Source organism: Bison bison, unplaced genomic scaffold, assembly GCF_000754665.1.
Source record: "Bison bison bison isolate TAMUID 2011002044 unplaced genomic scaffold, Bison_UMD1.0 scf7180017864376, whole genome shotgun sequence".
NCBI lineage: Eukaryota > Metazoa > Chordata > Mammalia > Artiodactyla > Bovidae > Bison > Bison bison.
Window position 1 is genome coordinate 9836981 of NW_011494948.1, and position 20048 is coordinate 9857028.

At 35.3% G+C, this 20048-nt stretch overlaps 1 protein-coding gene across 9 annotated transcripts in view; it reads left to right on the forward strand.

Annotated features, from left to right (window-relative positions):
- CCDC171 (coiled-coil domain containing 171) overlaps positions 1–20048 on the forward strand; it is a 344777-nt gene that overhangs the window by 15263 nt on the left and 309466 nt on the right. For 8 of the 9 annotated variants that reach the window (XM_010857037.1, XM_010857035.1, XM_010857032.1 and 5 more), the window contains exons 3-6: positions 6829–6964; positions 10921–11095; positions 16508–16698; positions 19242–19373. In XM_010857037.1, the coding sequence (XP_010855339.1) occupies positions 6829–6964; positions 10921–11095; positions 16508–16698; positions 19242–19373 (634 nt within the window). The remainder of the gene's footprint in view (positions 1–6828; positions 6965–10920; positions 11096–16507; positions 16699–19241; positions 19374–20048) is intronic. The other variant, XM_010857040.1, reaches the window with a different exon arrangement.

Below are 20048 nucleotides of genomic sequence, written 5' to 3' on the forward strand. Positions count from 1 at the left end.
AGAACTGATGCTGAAGCTGAAACTCCAATACTTTGGCCACCTGATGTGAAGAGCTGACTCATTTGAAAAGACCCAGCTGCTGGGAAAGATTGAAGGCGGGAGGAGAAGGGGATGACAGAGAATGAGATGGTTGGATGGCATCACCTACTCAATGGACATGAGTTTGAGTAAATTCCGGGAGTTGGTGATGGACAGGGAAGGCTGGTGTGCTGCAGTCCATGGGGTCGCAGAGTCGGACACTACTGAGAGACTGAACTGAACTGAACTGAAGTACCATCTGTTGATAAGATTCTCTTTTCCCCATTGAATTGCCTTGGCAGCTTTGTTGAAAATTAATTGACTACATGTAAATATATGAGTTTATTTTATAGTCTCAATTCTGGTATACTGATCTACCTGTCTGTTCTTCAGTCAATTCTACACGGTTTTGATTACTGTAGTTTTATGGTTTTTTGATTTAGAAGGTGCAAGTCCTCCCATTTGTTTTTGCTAAAGATTATTTTGATTTTCTGAGTCCTTTGCTTTTCCATATAAATTTTTGGGTCAGCTTGTCAATTTCTTTCTTTTTTTTTTTTAAGTGTAAAGAAGATTCCATGTTCATTTGGTTTTGGCTTAGTAAGTCTGAAAACCTAATGCTTACAGAATAATCACAATAGTTAAAATAGTTGTCATATTTAAGAAAGCAATTGTAAATGGCTCCCACAGAGATCATCTCATAGGCTTGTGTACACATTGTGCTTCACACCATCAGGCTTACTCTGTATGGGCCTTGTTCTGAAAGCTGTGGTGCTATATTTTTAAAGACAAATTATCCATGTATTAGAATGATAACACAGTTTTTAAAATGTATAGATAAAAGGTTTCATAAAAAATATGGAGTTTTTGCTCAGAAAACCATTTTTATATATTTTTATTTTTTGAATTAATTTTTTACTAGAGTATAGTTGTGGGGCTTCCCATGTGGCACTAGTGGTAAAGAACATGCCTGCCAATGCAGGAGACATAAAAGAGATACAGGTTCAATCCCTGGGTTGGGAAGATCCTCTGGAAAAGGAAATGGCTGCCCACTCCAGTATTCTTGCCTGGAGAATCCCATAGACAAAGGAGCCTGGTGGGCTACAGTCCATAGCGTTGAAAAGAGTCGGACATGACTAAAGCGACTTGACATGCACTCAGAGTATAGTTGCTTGCAGCTTGTCAGTTTCTACAAAAAATAAAAGCTGCTGGGATTTTGGTAGGGAATATGTTGAATCCATATTCAGTTTGGAGAAAGTGACCACCTTAAAGTACTCGTCTTCAAATATATGAATGTAATGTGGAAAGACTTCATTTATTTAGGTCTTCCATTTATTTCAGCAATAATTTGTACTTTTCACTGTAGAAGTCTTACACATCTTTTGTTAAATTTAATCCTAAATCTGTTTTTTGATGCTAGTGTAAGTGGAATTATGTTTTAAATTTCTTTTTGGATTATTTATTGCTAGTGTTTAGAAATGTGATTGGTTTTTGTCTATTAATATTATATTCTTTGACCTTGCTGAAATTGTTCTTTGTTCTAGTCTTTTTGCTTCTTAATGAATTTCTTAGGATAATCTTGAAGGATCATGTCCTTTGTAATTACATACAGTTTTACCTCTTCCCTTTCAGTATTTGTGCCTTGTTTTTTTTTTCTTTTTCTTTCCTGGTTGCATTGTCTATAAGCTCCAACATGTCTTGAATAAAAATACTAGACATCTTAGTTTTGTTCCCAGACTTAGGAGAAACTTTCAGTTTTTAAACTTTTACCATTAAATTTGATGCTACTTTTTGGCAGTTTTTCGTTCAGGCCCTTTCACAGATTGATAAAATTTCCTGGTATTCCCAATTTGTTGAGAGTTTTTTTTTTTTTTATCATAAATGGGTGCTGGATTTTGTACATCTATTGAGATATGTAGTTTTTGTCTTTTGTTTTAGTAAAATGGTATTTTACATCAATTGAGTTTCAGACATTATATGAATTTTCTACTTTGGGGATAAATGCCAGTTAGTCATGTTGTAATTTAATTCTTTTATGATGTTGCTGGATTTGGTTTGCTAATGTTTTGTTGAGGATTTTTTGTATTTCTCTTCATGAAAGATATTGGTCTATTACCCTTTCTCTCTCGTGATGTCTGTCTCAGACTCAGAATGATTTTGAGAAACGTTTAGCCCACTTCTAGTGTGAGGATTGGTGTTATTTCTTCTTTAAAGTTTGGTAGCGTTTACTCGTGAAGCAATCTAGACTTGGCTTATGGTTAGATTTGAAATATATTAATTTAATGCTAAAAGTCTGTTCTGATTTACATTTCTTTTTGACTTAGTTTTAGTAATTACTATCTTTTTAGGAATTTGTCCATTTGATTTAAATTGTCTAGTTTGTTATCATAAAGTTGTTCATGTTACTCATTATAATCCTTCTAGGTTGGTAGTGCCATTCACTCTTTCATTCTTTGTTTTAATACTTTGAGTTTCTTCTCTTTTTTTCTTTGTCTAGCTAACTAAAAGTTTATTAAGTTTATTGACCTTCTTAAAGAGCCAAATTTTGGTTTCATTGATTCTTTATTATTTTAGTCTTATATTAAAAAACTAAAATTCCATTTTTGTTTTTCTTGTTCAGTCGCTAAGTCATGTCCAGCTCTTTGTAACCCCGTGGACTGCAGCATGCCAGGCTCCTCTGTCCTCTGCTCTCTCCCAGAGTTTGGTCAAATTCATGTCTATTGAGTCGGTGATGCTATCTAACCATCTTATCCTCTGCTGCCCGCTTCTACATTTGCCTTCAATCTTCCCAGCATCAGGGTCTTTTCAAATGAGTCAGCTCTTTGCATCAGGTGGCCAAAGGATTGGAGTTTCAGCTTCAACATCAGTCCTTCCAATGAACACCCAGGACTGATCTCCTTTAGGATGGACTGGTTGGATCTCTTTGCGGTCCAAGGGACTCTCGAGTCTTCTCCAACACCGCAGTTCAAAAGCATCAATTCTTTGGCGCTCAGCTTTCTTCACAGTCCAACTCTCACATCCATACATGACCGCTGGAAAAACCATAGCCTTGACTAGACGGACCTTTGCTATGAAATGATGGGACCGGATGCTATGATCTTCATTTTTTGAATGTTGAGTTTTAAGCCAGCTTTTTCATTCTACTCTTTTACCTTCATCAAGAGGCTCTTTAGTTCCTCTTCACTTTCTGCCATTAGAGTGGTGTCACTTGCATATCTGAGGTTGTTAGTATTTCTCTCATCAATCTTGATTCCAGCTTGAGTCATCTAGCCTGGCGTTTCACGTGATGTACTCTGCATTTAAGTTAAATAAGCAGGATGACAATATACAGCCTTGATGTAATCCTTTCCCAAGTTTGAACCAGTCTGTTGTTTCATGTCCAGTTCTGACTGTTGCTTCTTGTCCTGCATACATATTTCTCAGGAGGCAAGTAAAACAGTCTGGTATTTTCATCTCTTTAAGAATTTTCCATTTTTTTGTGGTTCGTACAGTCAAAGGCTTTAGTGTAGTTAGTGAAGCAAAAGTAGATATTTTTTGGAATTCATTTGCTTTTTCTATGATCTGGTGGATGTTGGCAATTTGATCTCTAGTTCTTCTGCCTTTTGTTGTCCACAGTGGTAGATATAATGGTCATCTGAATTAAATTCACTCATTCCTGTCCATTTCAGTTCATGGATTCCTAAGAGGTCAATGTTCACTCTTGCCATCTCCTGTTTGATCATGTCTAACTTACCTTTATTCAAGGACCTAACCCTCCAGGTGCCTATGCAATATTGTTCTTTACAGCAACGGACTTTACTTTCACCACCAGACACACAACTGAACCTTATTTCTGCTTTGGCCCAGCTATTTCATTTTCTCTGGAGCTGTTAGTAATTGTCCTCTGTTCTTTCCCAGTAATATAATGTACACCTTCTGACCTGGGTGGCTCATCTTCTAGTGACATATTTTTTTACCTTTTTATACTTTTCATGCAGTTCTTGTGGCAAGAATACTTAAGTGGGTTGCCATTTCCTCCTCTAGTGGACCACATTTTTTCCGAACTCTTCACTGTGACCAATCTGTTTTTGGTAGACCTGCATGGCATGGCTCATGGCTTCATTGAGTTACACAAGCTCCTTCGCCTTGACAAGGCTGTGATCTGTGATACTTCTGTGATAGATCTGTGATCTGTGATTAAAATTGCATATGAACATTGTTAAAAGATTAATTGTTCTATAAGGCTTTCTTACTGCTGTTAGAAAAAATAGCAGTACTTACTACCTTGAGACAAATAACTTTCTTTATCCCTATAAATAATCATTTTCAACTTTCTGAGATGCTTTTTTAAAATCCATATTTCTTCAATAAAAATTTTATATTGCTATTTGATTTTTCAGGTTTAGCCATTATCTACTGACTTTCTGCTATAGAAGTTCATAATTTAGTTTTCACGTTTGCCTCTCTTTTTTATTCTCGCTTCATTTAGTGATATATAATCTTGGCTAGATTAGTTATTCAATGTTTATTATTTAATTATGAAAATTTTCCAGTTGAGCCATGTAGTAGTGTTTTGTGGCAATTTTTCTCTCTTATACATCTTGTTTTCCTTGAATTTAGTAGTTTTCTCATTTATTGTTTATTTGACTTAATTGCCACATATTTATGAATTCAACTTCATTCTCCTGCCAAGTTTTAGAAATCTCTCAATATATTATTCACGTAGTTGATATATTCTGTTATTTTCTGTTTTCGTGTTCTTAAAGAAATCACTCCTGGAGGTGCTGGCCAGTTCAGTTGGGACATTATCCCACAGTTCTCACTGGGCGCCTCCTTCCATTCTTCTGTCTTCTTGCTCAGTTGCTAAGTCGTGTCCAACTCTTTGTTACCCCATTAACTGCAGCACGCCAGGCTTCCCTGTCCTTCACAATCTCCCAGAGTTTGCTCAGATTCATGTCCATTGAGCCAGTGGTGCTATCCAACCATCTTATCCTCTGCTGCTCCCTTCTCCTTTTGCCCTCAATCTTTCCCAGCATTAGGGTCTTTTCCAGTGAGTTGCCTCTTCGCATTGGGTGGCTAAAGTATTGGAGCTTCAGCTTTAGCATCAGTCCTTCCAGTGAGTATTCAGGGTTGATTTCCTTTAGGATTGACTGGTTTGATGTCCTTGCCGTCCAAGGGACTCTCAAGAGTCCTGTCTTAGACATCCCTTTGCTGTTTTCTTGTCTTGAATACCCTACTGCTGGAATTCCATGTCTTTTTTTCAGTGTGGGTTTTATTTTGGTGAAGCAGGTCTCCAGTATCCCCTTGAGAAAATTTATTGTAGGTAAATGGTTTGATGTCTTACAGAACTGCAGTAGTCTTTCTCATACTCTTGGCTTTGAACGGTACTTATTGAGCGTAGGATTCTGAAGTGGCAATTATTTTTGCTTGGGATTTTTTCAGGCATCTTGGATGTTTTTCTTTCATTTAGTTCGTTTTTCATTTCTTACCTTGTGTTTTGATTTCCAAGAGCTCTCTTTTTTTGTTCGATGAATATTTCATTTAAAATTGCATCTAGTTTTTGTTTTATGGGTTTTTTATCTCTTCCTATTTTTCTGAGCATTTTAATGTTAGGGGTTTTCCCTTTCTCTCTGTTTAAAGTTATATTTCCCTGGAATAATCTTTGACTTCTTCCCTGCCCCTTGTGGTCTCTGTCTTTCTTGTTAAATGCTGCTTAGTTTCTGGTGATCCTTGGCTGTCTGTTCATATTTAGAAGCAAAGGCCTAAAAAGATGATAGGAAGCTCTGTGTGCGAGGTATTCTCTGTCAGCTGATCTGATTAAGCTGTTTGGCTGGAAAACTTCTAGCATTATCCTCTTTAGGTCTTTTTTGCCTGCTGGTTAGATTCTCCAGGGAAGATCCTTCAGTCACTGTTTTGGTTGCCAGTGTTCTGGTAGACAATAAATATTAGAAGATTAAGGATGTTAATTTATTATATATCTTTTTACTTGAATGTCTTGTTTTTGGTGTGGAACACTTACCACATTTGTATCTGATATCCCGAGATGTTCTGTTTTATCCTCTCCAGGGACTGAACCCCTAGTGTTCTGCCAGAGTGGGGAAGAAATCAATACCCAGTGTGTGGTGTATAGGGTAGAGGATCTGAGGAGCTCATTATTTCTTTGGCAGACTTTCAACCAATTCTTCTGTTTTCTGCTCTAGTTTTACCCCCATTTTAAAGGATGTTGCCAATGAAGTGAGCTTTTTGGTGACTTTGGTGTAAATCCAGTTGTCTTCTTTGGCTTTGAATTCAGGTTGCTTATGTCAGTCAGTCACCACTTATCCACCTGCATTCCAACTTCCAATATTTTATAGCTACTATCTCATCTCCTATTTTCATTCTCCTTTTGCGTTTATATCTCTAAATTCTCTTTGCTGTTATTTTGGTTAAAATTTTAATTTTGGGAAAAGAGAGTGCTTTAGTCTTTCATTTTAAAGCATAAATCTGTATTCTTTTATACTTTTTGTAGTATGTGTTTTATTTGCATAATTTAAACATGTTATTTAAAAGAGTAGTAAGGAAAGAACTCAGTCGTCTCCAAAACTTGTCAGCTTGTGGTAGGATGAGATAACCTTGAATAAACGATCTTGAACAGTGTGGTGGTTTCCCAGTGGACAGTGATTTGTTTACATACTGCTTTGCATTTCTGTCTTAGCTTTTGCAGTCAGTCTTTTACTGGAACATTTCTTTCGGGCAAGGACCATAGCATGTCCCCTGTTTTTTGAGAAGTAAATTATCAGATATACCAGAAGTGCCTGAAATTTACTTAATAAGAATTATATTTTCTTTTGATAGGTTGAAGAATGCCTCATCTGATATAAAACAAATGGTTAAAAGTGAAACAGACTTGGATATTACTGCTGATCTCAGAAAGAAACTCCATCGGGCTAAGAAAGAAAAATTAGAAATAACAACTAAGCACAATGCAGAGGTAGAATTTATTTTCTTCTTATATAATGTTAAACGTAGGGTTTGATTATTTTAGATTCATTTCACATATTAGAAACTCCTTGTTTCAACATTTATCACTATAACATTCTCGTGCTTAAAAAGGAAATTAATATAACATGATTTTTTAAATATAATGAAATTGTTTGAGTGTTAAAGTAGAAATTTAATGAACTTTTTTATTTATTTGTATGTTGTCTTAACTTTATTTTAATTAACGATCAACACATTTGATCGAAAGTGTTAATTGATGTATATGTTTGGTGACTAAGGGATATTTGTAAATCAGACGTTTTGGAAATCTTAATGTAGGTTCCTTATGGTCTCAGTCACGGAACAGCCTCTTAAATTTGAGTATGGACCTTTTAATCATAGTGTAATTCATGAATTATCGTAGTTTCTTTTTTAATTATATCATTATATCTTTTATTAGCATGTGTGTATATAAATATATGTATTTCACATGTATATGCATATATTCCAAAGACAGTAGTTACTTTTTACTCTAGGATAATTCATGAATTATATGTGTATGTCTCTTCTGTCTGTTGTCTTTTTTCTCTGTTTTCTTCTTTTTGTCTATTTAAATCTTACTCATTCTTAAAGCTCAGCTTAGGTAGCCTGATGTAGTGAAAAAAATATCGAATTACAGAGACCTGGACTCATTCTTGGTCCTTCCATTTACAAGGTATGTGGCCTTCAGCAAGTTATTTATCTTGTACATCATTGGTTTCTCCTTGTGAAACACTGGTCCTCAGGGTTGTTGAGATAATTAGGTGAAATAGAACTTGTGAAGTGCCTGTGAACAGTAATACTGGTTGTAATGTATTGACAGTCAAACGTAAACTGTGTATTTTCCTTCTGTTTTTGTTAAATTCCAATGCTGTTCTGTTGGGACACCTTTTAAAGCTTTTTAAAGGTGAAAATAATTACTCTTTTCTCTGCTCTTCCATAATATGTTGTTACAGATATTTTAGAGCTAGAACATTTATTTCACACTTACCTAATCTTCTTTAGTCCTTAAGCTTCCTGAGAGCTGAATGCAGTGACCATGCTTTTTTTGTGTACCTCCTGAGTTGCTTATTGGCACATAGTAGGTCCTCAGTAATTGTGTGTTGAATAAATATTTTTTTTCAGCTTATCTAAGGAATGATGGTTTATGATTAAAATGACAAGTGATCAGTATGTAACTGTTTTATTTGTATTTTTAATGGCAGTTGAGATAATTTTAAATAATCGAAGTAATAATTGCTTTTATTTATGTTGTATTATTACATACTGAATATCAAGTTGTATTTGTTAAATGGGTGCTAATTATTCATAATCTCCAAAACATATTTTTTAAAACCAAACATACATTTTACTTGAGAATATTAGTATTGTGATAATCATTCATCCATTAAATATGTTCTTTCACATACATATATAGTTATCACATTTCTCTTAGCAGAACATACATTTACTGCCTTTCATATGATCAAAATATTTTGAATTATGTGTTCACGTTAAAGAGATAGGAAATTATCTTATGGAAGAAAGGGAACTTTCTCAAAATAGGTAGTTATGATTGGTTCAGCTCCAATTACTATACATTCTTATTGTTTCAATTATTTGTTTAGATGATTTTTAGATGTTTAGATGATTTTACATATATATTTTACATATATATTAATTTAATATTTAATATTTTTTTAGCCATATGATTTCTAAATGTGTCCATTATAAAGCAAGGCAGCATCTAAAAACTAAGGCCAGATATTTGCCTTATCAGGTGCTCCTAACACTAATACTAATACACTGGGTGATTGGCATAAAATATCTTTAAGTGTCCATCAATAGCTGAATGGATAAAGAAAATGTTTGTATATACACACACACAATACATATATTTAATGGAATATTACTCAGCCATAAAAAGAGTGCCTCTTGCCATTTGTGACAACATAGATGGACCTTGGGGGCATTACGGTGAGTGAAATAAGTCAGACAGAGAAAGGCAAATACTGAATGATATCATTTATGCGTGCATGCTAGGTCGCTTCAGTTGTGTCTGACTCTTTGTAACCCTATGGACTGTATCCTGCCAGGCTCCTCTGTCCATGAGATTCTCTAGGCAAGAATACTGGAGTGGGTTGCCATTTCCTTCTCCAGGGGATCTTCCCACCCCGAGGATTGAGCCTGCATCTCCTGAGTCTCCTGCATCAGCAGGCATATTCTTTACCACTAGAGCCACCTGGGAAGCTCAATATCATTTATAGGTAGAATTTAAAAATTAAAAAAAAAAACAACCCAAGCTTACAGAACAGAGAACCCATCTCGAAACTATTTCTGATATTAAGAGTAATACTACTTGATGTCCAAGTGGAATTGATTACACAAATACCAGAAGAGGTAGAGACAAATGGGGGATGTTAAGGTGACCCAGAGGGTAGTAACATTAGGAAGCCACTTCCACTCCTAAGGTTGAAAAAATTAGGGCCATGGATGGAGGGCCTATCTAGAAGTATTTGCAAGCACAAGGAAGAGATGCTACTCAGGGTAGATTGAGAGAGGGACAAATACCCTGGCTTCTCCTTTCCTGTCCTCAGGTACAGCACAGTGCCTCTTATTGACTCAGACTCTTGAGAAGCCATGGTCAGGTCATCATGGCACGTGTAGTTCCTGGAATACAGAGCAGTGTGGAGAAGGATAGGGGGTGGAGTGGGTCTGAGCGCAAACAGGTAAATGACTGGCATAACTGGGATGCCCAGAGGTTAACAGCTTTATTCCTGAGGGATGGAGTGATTCTGAAATTAATGGAGTTACCTTGAATGTGTAATTAAGGTTTTATTTTTTTCATTAACTTACTATATTAAAAGATAATTGTAGATTCTTATTTTGTGAGTGTAAGTGTGCTGAAGTTACTTTTATAACATTTTTTAAATGAAAATTATTTTTTATATGCTAGAAAGAGTATAACTCCTTCTGTGTTCTACATATTAACAGCTACACAGCTACTTAACGGTAATTTCTGATGTTGCCCTTTAGAAATTCTTTTTGTCTTTTCTTCTTTCTTAGTAATTGAACCATTATTTCTAGCCTGATGTAGTAGCTCTGTGCTTTCCTTTATAATAGTGTTCTCTCTCATCCGCCATCTCTTTCTCTCCCTCCAGCAATAAGTAATTTTGATTTTCTTTGAACTATCATAATATTTTTACCTCTTTTGTAAAACTAATCCCTTATGCTTTTCTATAGTATTTCATTACTTGTGATCAAGAGCTCTATAATGTTTGTTTTTATACTTTCACTGTACTTGAGATATAGCAAGTATTTATTATCATTTAATGAATCTTTGTTTAGATCACAGAATTTAAGAGTGGGAAGGGACTTTATAAATCATCTGGTTCAAACTCTTGCAAATAGTAGATAAATTAGATATTTGTTTATTAAAACACCTGCAGAATTGGTACTTTTATTACTTTATGCTCTATCAGTAATATCATAATCAAGAGAAATAATATAGATGATATTTATCAATATTTATCGAGTAAATATTTATAAAATATTTAGCTTCTTGGTTTCAATTATGGATTAGAAAGGAAGGAGAGAATGAATTTTTAAATGCTTACTATATGTCATGCCTTTTTTACATATGACTATTTCTGATTAAAACCTTTTAACTTCTCTTTATTTTGGATAAGAAGTTCATATAAGAATTTTTTTCATTTTAATTTTTGTTCTTTAGTGGATTCTCTAGAATAAGAAAATTAATCAGTGTTATTTGATAGTCAGGTTAGTGCTTCTTTTCCAGTCTTTTAGGAAGTAACAATGTATAAATTCTTGTCTTATAAATATTACAGAAACAAATTTCTGTGTTAATTTAAGTGTTTGAGTACATGGTCTCATAATCTTGGAGACATGTTTTAACATTGGTTCATGATACCAGAAATCTGCTTTTAGCTGGCAAGCTATGAGAGCCAGATTGCCAAGCTGCGATCCGAGGTTGAAAAAGGAGAGGCATTGCGACAAAGTCTGGAGTATGACCTGGCTGTTGCTAGAAAGGAAGCTGGACTCGGAAGACGGGCTGCTGAAGAAAGGCTAGCTGAGGCACACAGGATACAAGAAAAACTCTGTGGTAAACTACTTCTGTTTCTTTCCATGTTTAGGGTTGTAATGTCATTGTATATCATTGCTCCCTGTTGTGTATGGATTTCGTATAAGAGCAGAGGTATGACTGGCTTTGGATAGACAGACTTTGCTGTTGTGTGTATGCTTTCTGGCAATTATGTGAACATTCATTTACTTGACATTAACGTTTTTGTATATTTGTAGAAAGAGGTTCAAAATTCTGTTACTCGCTTTGTAGAGCACTTGTTCCATGAATAATCAGTAGAATCAAATAGAGATTTAAAAAAGAATTATGGGCTTCCTGTCCCATATAATCTGAAACAGAATCTCTAGCCTCAGAGAATCTATATGTTCAAGAAGCATTGCAGCTGATTTGTTGATTAGCCAGGTATAGGAACCACAGAGTATAATATATGTAAAGAAATGTGCCTAGCTATGTGTATGACTTATAACCAGCACCTGGGTCATGGAATGGAAAATTATCAAAGTCTTCCACATAGATGACTGCTATCCTGATTTTTAATAGCAGGACATTAATTTATTTTGCCTCCTTTTTGTACTTTATAGGAAAGGAATCATAGAGTATGTACTCTTTTGTGTCTGGCTGCTTTCCCTCGACACTGTGTTCATGAGTTCATCCTATTGTCATATGAACTTAATATTGATGTTTAATACTATATAGTGAGAACATACCACACTTATATTCATCCATTTTTGTTGACAGTGGTAGTGGGTAGTGTTTAGTTTTTGGTTATTAAGAATAGTGTTTCCCTGAACATTCTTATACTCAGTTAATTTTAATGAAGAGAACACAACATGAATTCATAAGATTTAGATTTAGGTCCCGATCCTGCCACATACTGATACTTGAAACTAAACTGTTTTAAAAATGAAATGAGAAAACAAAAGTGCTTTGTTAATTGCATGGACTCAACAAATGTCAAAGTTATAGTATTATAAAGCTTACTATCCTTAGTCTTGGTCTGGCCATTGGTCAAAGATAATTTTGATTACCTTTGACATTTAATTACTACACTACTGTCTGACAGTTAGGATTATAAGACTTGAAAGGCACCAGATATACAAGTTAATGACTTCTATTTAATTATGAAGAAATTGAAGTCCAGGAAAGATGGAAAGTTACTTGCCCACGGTCAGGTGATTTCAACAGACATTTCGCAGAGGAAGATAGAATTCTAGTAGTCACATGAAAAATGCTTCCCCTCACTTGTCATCAGGGAAATGCATATTAAAATCACACTGACTGTCACTGCATAGACATCAGATGGCTTCAGAAATGACTGTCAATACCAAATATGTTCAGATATAGAGCAACTGGAACTCTTTCTTATATTTGGTTAGTGAGAAAGTGAAATGGTACAACTACTTTAGAAAAAAACTTGGCAATTTCTTTTAAAATAAGCATATTATTTTCTCCAATGACCCAGAAGTTTCACTCTTTGGTATTTTCTCTGAGAAACATTTGTCCACAAAAGACTTGTATAAGAATTTCATAGCAGCTCTATTTATGACAGCCCCAAATTGGAGAAAAACCTTAAATGTCCATTAACAAAAGAAGAAAACATTTTTGTATATTCATTGGATAAAATACTGCTCAGCAATAAAAATGAACTAACTCTTGATACATTCAATAACATGAATGAACCTCAAGAATATTATGCTGAGTGAAATTTTACACAGAAGATGACTTCTTGTATGATTCCATTATATAAAATTCTAGGACAGAAAAAACTATTTGTTGTTGAAAAAAATCAGAACAATGGTTACCTTTAGGATGGGTTGGTGGGGGGGACTGACTCGAAAAAGGTAGGGGGAAATTTTCAGATTGAAGGAAATGTTCTTTATTTTGATAAGGGTTTGGGCTACATTAGTGCATGCACTTATCAAATCTCTTTGAATGGTACACTAAAGATTAATCAATTTCACTATATGTAAATTTTACCTGCAAAATAATTGAATTATATATTTTAATTCTAATTATTGATATGAATGCTCAGTTATTCAGGATTGAAATTTACTTTTATTTGCACCTTGTTTTGAAATGTATAAGAACTATGATGGTTTGATGGATGGAGAAAATGAATGCATGCATGGATAGATGTATGGATGAATGTGTAAAGAATATACATATGGCAAAATGTTAAGCATAGAATCTAGTCTGAAGTTCATAGGTGTTCATTGTACAATACTCTGTTACTCTAAACCTTATTTTTCAAAATTTTTGTGATAAAATATTAAGGGTAGAGTAGGAAAAAACCTAATGAATTTATGGGATTTTAAAAGAGATAAACTCATAATGATTGAGAGAGGAGACAAGACAAGAGAGAAAATATTGGAAGTTGAAAAACAAGTGGACGAAGGATAACTGACTTAGCAGACTTAAGATGTCAGAATCCTAAGCCCCAGTAAAATAAAGGAGGTTAGTTAATAGCTGTTTGCTCTAGAACCACATATGTTCTTAGATGCCCTTCCCAAGAGCCTGCTGTTCTGGGATTGCTCCCACTTCCTAGTGTAGATTGGGGGCTTAATATCTGGAGAAGATGAAATACAGGGTTTCCAGACTGGCAAAACCAGGAAGATAACATACTACTACTGAATACTGAGGGTCTATTGCTTCTAGATTCTTTTTTCTATTGACTTTCCCAAAAGTGAGCCTTGAGATTACTACACTCCGTGTGGGAACTTGGAAGACCCTTCCATGGGTCATCTGACCAAGCTAAGAGAAAAACCTAATGATAGTGAGGTAGGGAGTTTCCTTCCCACATTTATCAGACCACGGTTATCAGCTTCTGTCCTCAAGCTCAGAATCTGGGCAATAGTTATGTGAGTATATAAAAGATGTGCCACCCTTATAGTTATGCTTAATTGGGAACAGATAACCAAGAATTAGCAGATACTTGGGGAAATCCTCTAAAACGGAGTGAAAAGCATTAATCTGGAAGAATCAAAAACTCTGCCAGGAGCAGATTTAACAAATAAGCATTATTAATACCCTCACAGCTGAAAAAGAATATGGTCTGTCCAAGGTATACGAACTGGGGGATATAAAGAAAATAAAAGCCTCTTAGAAATTAAAAATATGAAGTCAGAAATGAAAAATGGCAACAAAAGCACTGGAAGATGAAGGTGGGAAAAATTTCCCCAAATTAGAGACAAAGGTAGAAAGATGAAAGAGAAAAGGCAAGAAACTTTGAGGACCAGTCTAAATAGTGGATGATCTTGAAAGAGATAAGAGAGAAAGCAGAAAGGGATAAATGATCAATGAAATTACTTAAAAAGAAAACACCTCAGAACTGAAAGATATGAATTACCAGATTGAAAGGGCCCACTGAATATTTACCACAGTGGAAGAAAATAGACCCACGTGAAGTCATGCTGCTACTGCTACTGCTAAGTCGCGTCAGTCGTGTCCGACTCTGTGTGACCCCATAGACGGCAGCCCACCAGGCTCCTCTGTCCCTGGGATTCTCCAGGCAAGACACGTGAAGGCACAGCATTATGAAATTCCAGAAAATAGAGACAAAGTAAAGATTCTAAAGCTTTCAGAGAGAAAAGAAAAGGAAAGAAAAATAAGCCATTTGCAAAGGAACAGGAATCAAAATGGCCTTAAATTTACTTGCAATACAGGATGCTAAATGATACAATACTTGTAACTGAATGGGAGGGAGACTTTTTGTATCTTTTAAATAACTTTTGTATTTTGAACCCTTTGAATACTTGATCCATTTAAAACACAAATATAATTAGAAATAATACTACAAATAGTGTTTTTTTTTTTTGGTTTGTTTAACAAGTATAGTTCAGTTGCTCAGTTGTGTCCCACTCTTTGCGACCCCATGGACTGCAGCACGCCAGGCTTCCCTGTCCATCACTGGTACTCCCGTGTTATCTTTACAGCAGTGTAACTAGGAGGCACTTTATTCCCACTGAGTGTTAGAGAGTCAGAGAGGTTTAATCAGGTGGTAGGTGGTGAAGACAGACCTGGAAGCCTTTCATTACTTCTTTTCTAGATGCTGAAACAGAACAGCAGCCATAGTGAGTTCGGAAGTGATAGTTATTGTTGAGTTAATACTAGGATGGGAGGTTGAGCCTAACTTTAGGGGAGCAAAGAGTTCTAGTTTTAAGGTTCACAACCTCAATTTTGTGATGGTCTTAAGTATGAGATACGCCACAAGTATTGTTTGCCAAGTCAAAAATCAAAATTTGTAATCTATCAAGGCTTTTAAAAAAGAGGGTGTGGAGAAAAGGGAACCCTCTTTCACTGTTGGTGGGAATGCAAACTAGTACAGCCACTATGGAGAACAGTGTGGAGATTCCTTAAAAAACTGGAAATAGAACTGCCTACTGATCCAGCAATCCCACTGCTGGGCATACACACTGAGGAAACCAGAAGGGAAAGAGACACGTGTACCCCAATGTTCATCACAGCACTGTTTATAATAGCCAGGACATGGAAGCAACCTAGATGCCCATCAGCAGATGAATGGATAAGAAAGCTGTGGTACATATACACAATGGAGTATTACTCAGCCATTAAAAAGAAGACATTTGAATCAGTTCTAATGAGGTGGATGAAACTGGAGCCTATTATACAGAGTGAAGTAAGCCAGAAAGAAAAACACCAATACAGTATACTAATGCATATATATGGAATTTAGAAAGATGGTAACAATAACCCTATATATGAGACAGCAAAAGAGACACTGATGTATAGAACAGTCTTTTGGACTCTGTGGGAGAGGGAGAGGGTGGGATGATTTGGGAGAATGGCATTGAAATACGTATAATATCATATATGAAACGAGTTGCCAGTCCAGGTTCAATGCACGATACTGGATGCTTGGGGCTGGTGCACTGGGACGACCCAGAGGGATGGTACGGGGAGGGAGAGGGAGGAGGGTTCAGGATGGGGAACACATGTATACCTGTGGCGGATTCATTTTGATATATGGCAAAACCAATACAATATTGTAAAGTTTAAAAATAAGATAAAATTAAAAAAAAAAAAAAGAAAAAAAAAAACTAAGAAAAAAAAAGAGTATCCAGTTTTTTTTTTTAACTGTCTTTAAAAAAAAAAAAAAAAAACATTTATTTTCTTGAATAGGAGAAAAAACATTTGAGTTGCAGCTGGTGCACCTAAACTTGGATGTGCTCTAGGAATATGTCATAACCAGTTCATGGCAAAATCGCCTCTGTCTGGAGGGGAAGAAGAGATTGAGAATATATAAAATAGGTTCTGGGACAGGAACTTTTCAATGTAGACTGGTATGAAGTGGTTAAATGTTTTGTTTTAAGATGACATTGTAAATGAAATCAGCTCTAGTGCCTAGGTTTTTGAGCTCCTATGTTTTAATTTGTGGTTGTAAATATACCTGTTATTCTTTTATATTTTTAATAGCTCAGAATGTAGAACTTCAGGGAAAGGCAAATGAGATCGAGAAAGCATTCCAGATTTCCCAGCAGAAATGGAAAGAAGAGTGCAGAAGATTTGAACATGATTTGGAAGAAAGGGACAATATAATTCAAAATTGCCATCAGGAATATGATTTACTTACGAAAGAAAAAAGCAGACTAGAGAAAACTCTACAGGTAAATATTTCATGAAGAAATTCTTCTGTATTTAATATTCATTGATATGTATTATTGGAGAAGGCAATGGCACCCCACTCCAGTACTCTTGCCTGGAAAATCCATGGACGGAGGAGCCTGGTAAGCTTCAGACCATGGGGTCGATAAGAGTCGGACACAACTGAGCGACTTCACTTTCACTTTTCACTTTCATGCATTGGAGAAGGAAATGGCAACCCACTCCAGTGTTCTTGCCTGGAGAATCCCAGGGACGGGGGAGCCTGGTGGGCTGCCGTCTGTGGGATCGCACAGAGTCAGACACGACTGAAGCGACTTAGCAGCAGCAGCAGATATGTATTATGGGCTTCCCTTGTAATTCAGTCAGTAAAGAATCTGTCTGCAATGCAGGAGACCTGGGTTTGATTCCTGGGTCAGGAAGATCCCCTGGAGAAGGAAATGGCAACCTACTCCAGTATTCTTGCTTGGAGAATCCCATTGACAGAGGAGCCTGGCAGGCTACAGTCCATGGGGTTGCAAGAGTCGGATACAACTTATATGTATTATACATTATTTGAAGTTATCTTTGGAAAGGAAAATGCCAGAAAGCAAGCAAATCTGATTTCCTCTTTACTCCTCCCAACTCCTTTCCTCTCTCCCTTTCTTCTTTTTTTTTAGGGTCATATTTGCAGGTCTGTTTTGTAATATGCTTTAGCAATATGTGAGTATATATACTGTTTCTTTTGTGAAAAACAGTTTGAGTTCTCTGATCAAAATTTTAAAAAAACCCACTTATGTGGGAATATTGTAAGAAGATAAGAACCCACAATCCTTTTGGTCTAGCAGCATGAAAAGTTGGAATTTTAGAAATGTGGGTCCTAGATTTTGACCTGAATATACAATAAACACAGAAAAATTTGTATATATCTGATATAAACTTCATTATATATGTAGAGTACATTGTATATGGCATGGTAGGTGAAATATATGGCCTTTTACTGAAATTATTGTGAGCTATTTATCCTCCCATTTTTTTGTTCTTTTTTAGTTTCTAAAGTAAAAGCATGGTTTAAAGTTGAAGTTGCCACTCACCTAAAAGATTTTGAATTGTTTGTGTTTGCCATTTTTTTTCAAGTACCAATTTAAATTAAAAAAAAAAAAATATGTGGTAAAAATGCTTTCCATTTACCAAGGGTGTAAATGACTTTCAGAATACTGGAAATAAATCTTCACTAAAAATAATTTTACAAATGCATTTGCCAAATGTAAAAGTTTTAGCACAATGGTTCCCTTCCATTGTCAGCATGTCTCCTTTTGATTTCCTGCTTGCTAACAGTCACAGTTGTCTCTTCTATTTACTGTAATATTCTTAGACTCTGGAACGGTGCCAGACATAGACAAGGGTTGCATTAGTTTTTGAATGAGGGGAGTTTAGTGACAACTGGAACTACCAGTTCCTGGGCTGCTCTATATAAACTGCCCCACGTAAAATGTCTTAGAATTACGGGGAAAAGAGAGAAATGGTGGCAGCATTCCTTATAGTCAGTCAGCTTGCATCTCAGATCTCTTATGGATCTTGATGTGATCTTGAGCATCTGTTTGGTAGGAGAACTTTGATTTTACACGATTGGCTTTGAACTAATCTGCATGGAGACCTTTGGGAATAAAGAGGAGTCACTGTTTTCCTCTAAGGGGAAAAGGTCTCAAGGCTCTCCCTGTTGGCTTTCCAGTAGTGTTGGGAGGGCAGTCTTTACTTTGCAGATCCATGCTATAGTTTATAAGGACAGGGGAGGTTTTCCCTCTCTCTCACGTAAACCACAGAATCTTTCTCCTTGTGTTAATGCAGATTGAGTTTTAAACCCTACAGTTTAGAAACTTGGGCTTCTCAGGAAACCTGCATTTTATACTTCTAATGTTTTGAACCAAATTAGATCCTGTAAATGTAGCGCAACTAAGAAAATCACTCAAGAAAACATCTTGCAAATACTGCTTATCTGTAGAACAAGAAATTAGTTAATAGTCCAGACCTAAAAATGTTTTATTTCATTTTTCAAATATTTGATATTCATAGGAAATTAGAGCTTTCCATATTATCTCCTTTACATACAGATTTACATATAGATTACATATATGCCCGACAGTCTACTTTGTTTTTGTCTTTTTATCAGGATGCATTTTGTTCAGTCCCCTGCAGCTAAGTTTTTTGGAAAGATTGGTTTAAATATCTATATTTAACATCTGTATTTATATCTATCTGTATCTATCAATACTGTATCTATATCTACCTGTATCTATCAATATCTGTATCTATATCTACCTGTATCTATCATTATATGGATTACATATATGAAATGTTGCTTGAATTAAATGGGTAATCATAGCTTCTTATTCAGATATTATTCTGATTGTCAAAATATAATCATTCTATTAATTCTTCTAACATAAATTGTAGTGAGTTTTAACAGTCTATGGGTAAGGAAAGCCCTTTGTATGTTTAAATTGCTGATGAAGGAAGAAAGGTAACTTTTATTGATCAACTAGTAAAGCAAGATTTTATTCATGTAAAGGAAGCGTTGGAAAAACATCAGGAGGAGAAGAATGAGATGGAGTCTCATATCAGAGAGACAGCATTGGAGGAGCTTAGATTACAAGCAGAACAATGGGAAGCAGAGAGAAGAGAGTTACAATTTATAGTCCAGGTATTTAAAAATAATAATTCAGATCCTTCAATATGTCTTTTTAATGCTTATGATATTAAAATTTACATTAGTGAGATAATTGACTCGCCTACTCAAGGAGAAAATAATTCGTAGAAAGCCATGTTTTATTTGTAGTTACGTGACAATATGGGCAACTGGTTCAAAAAGATACTATTAGAATTAGAGTCAGGTGACTTCCATTGCATAAATTATTTGATTTTTAAAGGACATATATATACACTTGGTATTTGGTTTTCCAGTTTAAAATGGGAGACTATTAGCAGTCTTTAATAACATAAAGAAATAGAATAGTTAGATTTTGGATATTAAAAGATGCTTACAAATCATATAGTATAGTAATACTCTCTTTTGAACTCTATTTAAGAAGTGCAAATTCTTAATCATGTTCTTTTAACCCTTTCCCTGCCAACACACAGTGCAATTTGAAAATCACTGGTTTTATCTAATAATTTCCATTATAGATGAGCAGACTGCAATTTGTGATTTAGTCATATCATAGACTGAGCAATTAGTGTGGGAAAAGATTATGAGTCTCCAGATTCTTACTTCTGTGTATATTGCATATCTTTAGGACATTCTGTAAATTACTTTGAAGGAGAGTTAGGAGAAATTAAAACTGTTCATTCACTAATCAACCAATTTAAAATTTCAAAT